General features: G+C 37.2%; 1 protein-coding gene across 1 annotated transcript; it reads left to right on the forward strand.

Moving 5' to 3' along the window:
* The first annotated feature begins 514 nt into the window (after positions 1-514).
* Positions 515-2,580, forward strand: LOC106870611 (glucokinase regulatory protein). Its single transcript, XM_014916742.3, has one exon. It carries the CDS (start codon positions 652-654, stop codon positions 2,401-2,403), a length of 1,752 nt encoding a protein of 583 aa, XP_014772228.1. The 5' UTR covers positions 515-651; the 3' UTR covers positions 2,404-2,580.
* Positions 2,581-3,971: the final 1,391 nt, after the last annotated feature.

Consider the following 3,971-nt stretch of genomic DNA (forward strand, 5'->3'; position numbering starts at 1 on the left):
CCAACCTCAGAAATCACCGCACGCCACTGATAATGGTATTTACTTTGTATTATATTATACTTATTTATTGTGCTTTTACTTATTAATTTTTCTATATGTGACAGTAGATTTTCATCGATGAGTTCATGAACCTTGGTTCTTTTTCCCTAAAACTATATATATATATATATGTATATATTTTATACTGTGAAACTTAATTTAATTTTAATTTTTAATAAATTGAATTTAATTGAGTTTTTACCTGTAAATTTGGATTTTTATCCCCTAATATTATTAATATATATATATATATTAATAGTAATAATTCTTAAATTTCCCCATGACCACTCCCTATAATCTTAGAAAGAAAGAACACATTGGATAATGCAATTCCAGATTTCCCAAAGATGGGATGGTCATGACTGGAATGCATTCGATTGTGTCAAGTTGATCAAACCCGACTTGTGAATCATGAACAACTTTAACACAGATTTAGATTTTATTCAATTGCAGTTACCTCCCTTACACCACACAGATTTTTGTTTATGAAATTTACGTTCGTGACCTTTGGAACGGGTTTCCGATAAAGGCGGGCACATTGATCAAGAGGGAGTGCGTTTGTTGGGTGAAGTCATATTTTACTGTAGCATAAGTTTAAACATTCAGTGAATCATGGAGAAGCCAGTAACAGAAAGGAGAAACCCAATTACAACAAACATTGATGTGTCAACACCTCAGGAAATCGTGAAACTCTTAGAATCATGTGATTCAGAAATATTTTCTGGTTGGGGAAAATATAAGGATCAAAACGTTTTCAGCGATGTTGTACTGAATACAATTGCTACCGTACAACAACTTGCGACGTCTCTCATACAAGACCCTGTCCGAAGTGCAGTTGTTCTCTCTGGTTGCGGTACATCAGGGAGGTTGGCCTTTCTCTTGGCTAGAGCCATGAACAACAGACTGAAAGAAACAGGATCGAATGAACCGTGTTTCCGTTACATAATTGCTGGAGGTGACGAGGCACTGTTTACTTCACAAGAACTTTACGAAGATGATCCTCAATTAGGTGCGGATATACTGGAGACAGCAACGGTGGAGAAAAGCCGAGTACTATATGTAGGCATTACTTGTGGACTTTCAGCGCCGTTCGTGGCCGGACAATTGGACTATTGTATCAAGCATTTGACGAAGTACACGCCGGTTCTAATTGGGTTTAATCCTAGCTGCCTGTCAAGGAAAACCAACATCGAAAAATGGGGAGGGAAGAGCTTTTACGATGTTATGAAATCATATCTTCCAGTTGTCGCAGAAGGTAAGGCCTTTCTAATTAACCCCATTGTCGGGCCTGAAGCTATTTGTGGTTCAAGTCGAATGAAAGGTGGATCGGTTACAAAAATTATATTAGAAAGCATTTTTATTCCAGCTCTTTTGCAGTCTCTGGGAGGCTTTAATTCTTTAATGATGCCTTCGATATTTAACATAATCGCTGGCTATCAATCTGTCTGTCGGAGTGTTTATTCTAAATCAGCTCAGATAGCAAAGGCGATAGAATTATCTGGAACATGTCTCCAGTCAAACGGTCATCTCTATTACATTGGTTATAACAGCATCGGTATTATGAGCTTAATTGACGCCTCGGAATGTTGCCCAACTTTTGGGTCAGATCCAACAGATGTAAATGCATATCTTGTTGGGGGTTATCATACATTGGCTAACCAAGAAGGGGATCTCAGTGTCCAAAATAGAGGGTCAGATATATCGCTGAAACATTTTAATGAAGTTGTAGCTAAGCATTTCGAAGAAAGTGACTTGGTTGTTGTTTTAAACGACGACGAACGAGATGTTACCCTAACTTCACCCTCTTTATCTAAATGTAAAACAATACAAATTCATTTAAATTCCTTTGAAAAAACTAAACCCCAACTACAAATAAATAATTCATTTATTAATCTTGAAATGCCTTGGCATGAAATCTCCGATTTAATAGATTGTAAAGTTGCTAAAGAATGGTCAACAGCATTTTGTGAATTTGCTGCTAAATTGGTCCTCAACGCAATTTCTACTGGAGCACATATCTTAAAGGGGAAAGTTTTTCAGAATATTATGGTGGACTTGAAATTAAGTAATAACAAACTTTACCACAGAGCAATTGGAATTTTAACAGATTTCACAGAACTGAGTCAAGAAGAGGCAGCGGAACAGATATTGCGTGTGTTGTACGATTCCGATGAATTATCACAGGAACAGTTATGTCAACCTATCAGCAGACGTACACAAATAGCGAAGAGGACACCAAAAGTGTTACCGACAGCTCTTTTGATTGGTATCAATAGATGCTCAGTAAGTGAAGCCAAGCAGATATTGTCTGGCCACATTGCAGTGAGAAAAGCCATAGCAGATAATGTTAGACATATACAATAACACGAACCTCTCGAAGTACAATAAGTAAACCATGGCAGACAATATTTGTTTTAAACAGTGACACGGACCCCATGAAAGGTAACCGGTGGAAGATTAATTTAAAACAAGTGCAGCGATCATATGGATTTATTGAGAAGCAGTTAAAGATCAAATAAAGAAATATAATAATATCAATAATTGGTACCGCATTGTCTTATTCTGAAGAAGTCATATTTTCATATTGAAGTTACCGTTATACGGTTATCTCCTTCGCATTCACTGTCTTTCCCCTTTCATCCAACTTTCAGCTCTCCTCATTCATTTTCTTTCGTTCATATTCCACTACACTTTCCCTCACCTCAATGCTTTTATATTATTCAAATTAACGAGTCGTAAAACTTCAATTAACTGAGATTATCTATGCAATTAATAGACAAGATTCCAGTCTGGGGTGTTTAAAAAAAAAAAAATAAATAAGGGGGATAACCAATAGATTGGATCACAAATCTTTGTGAGTATATAGAAAATGCAGCACAGAAATGGATCTGGCTTTTAAACGAAAACAACGAACATTGCCCTGGTCTTATTAGACCTCTGCAGTGAAGCATATTCTTCTCATTTGGTAAAAGTAATAGTTATCCGAACATCTGATGAGGGGAACGTGTCCTACCCTAGAGAAACTAAGTAATGCAGAGCTGAGTCAAACTTATTAAGTACAACAAAACCTCTCGTTTGTTCACTTATACATACATGCTCCTTATATATATACGAGAGGGTGCTGAAAAGTCCCTGGCTTTAAGGGTATCACAAAAGACCTAGTTGGAGACCCAATCTTCTGAGTTCTTTTACAGGGCTTAGAAAAACTGAAGGATTGCTTCAATAAGTGTGAATCTTGGGGGATATGTTGAATAAAATCATAATTAACTGATCCTCTTGTATTTTCTTTTAACAAAAGTCAGGAACTTTTCAGCACTCCCTCGTATATATGTGTGCATACACAATAACCCGTGTCCTCTATCTCTCTTCTAGTCCACCACAGTTCCTCTTCACCACTACTGCCCGGAAGCTCTACAGGAGTTACTCCTATATATTTCAGTTAGACCCTCACCCGCCACAAACAAAAACATACCTCTAGCCTTGCTTTCCTCCCAGAAGCTTAACTAGAACTAAATTCAATACTAACCAACTATTAGACCTTTGCTGTCACACTTGATTATCTGATATTTCGACAATCATCATAAAATCTAAGAGATGTTAAATTATCCATGGTGCTTCATATATGTGTGTGATGTGGAGGAGAGAAGATATAAATTTAACATAACCCCAACCTCAGTTTCTAGACAGGAGTGGTCCTGAGACCAAGGCCTCTACCACGATTTTTAAGAATTATGGTGGAAAACTAGCTCAGGAAGGCAGGGACGCTACTCAGGGACCCCTTTCAGAGCCCCATCAGTTTTGTAAATTTGCAGCTAAAATAGTTCACAACTCCATTTCTATTGGAGCACATATTATGGAGAAAGTTTTCGAAAATAACATGGGGTTCCAACTTTCTTTAGCGTAGGGTTTGGTGACAAGTGATACTCAACATG

This window comes from Octopus bimaculoides, chromosome 5, assembly GCF_046866305.1.
Source record: "Octopus bimaculoides isolate indiv1 chromosome 5, ASM4686630v1, whole genome shotgun sequence".
In the NCBI taxonomy this organism is placed as follows: Eukaryota; Metazoa; Mollusca; class Cephalopoda; order Octopoda; family Octopodidae; genus Octopus; species Octopus bimaculoides.

Excerpts from the sequence above, each read along its gene's own strand:
- LOC106870611 (XM_014916742.3), top strand. The coding sequence starts at position 652 with ATGGAGAAGCCAGTAACAGAAAGGAGAAACCCAATTACAACAAACATT.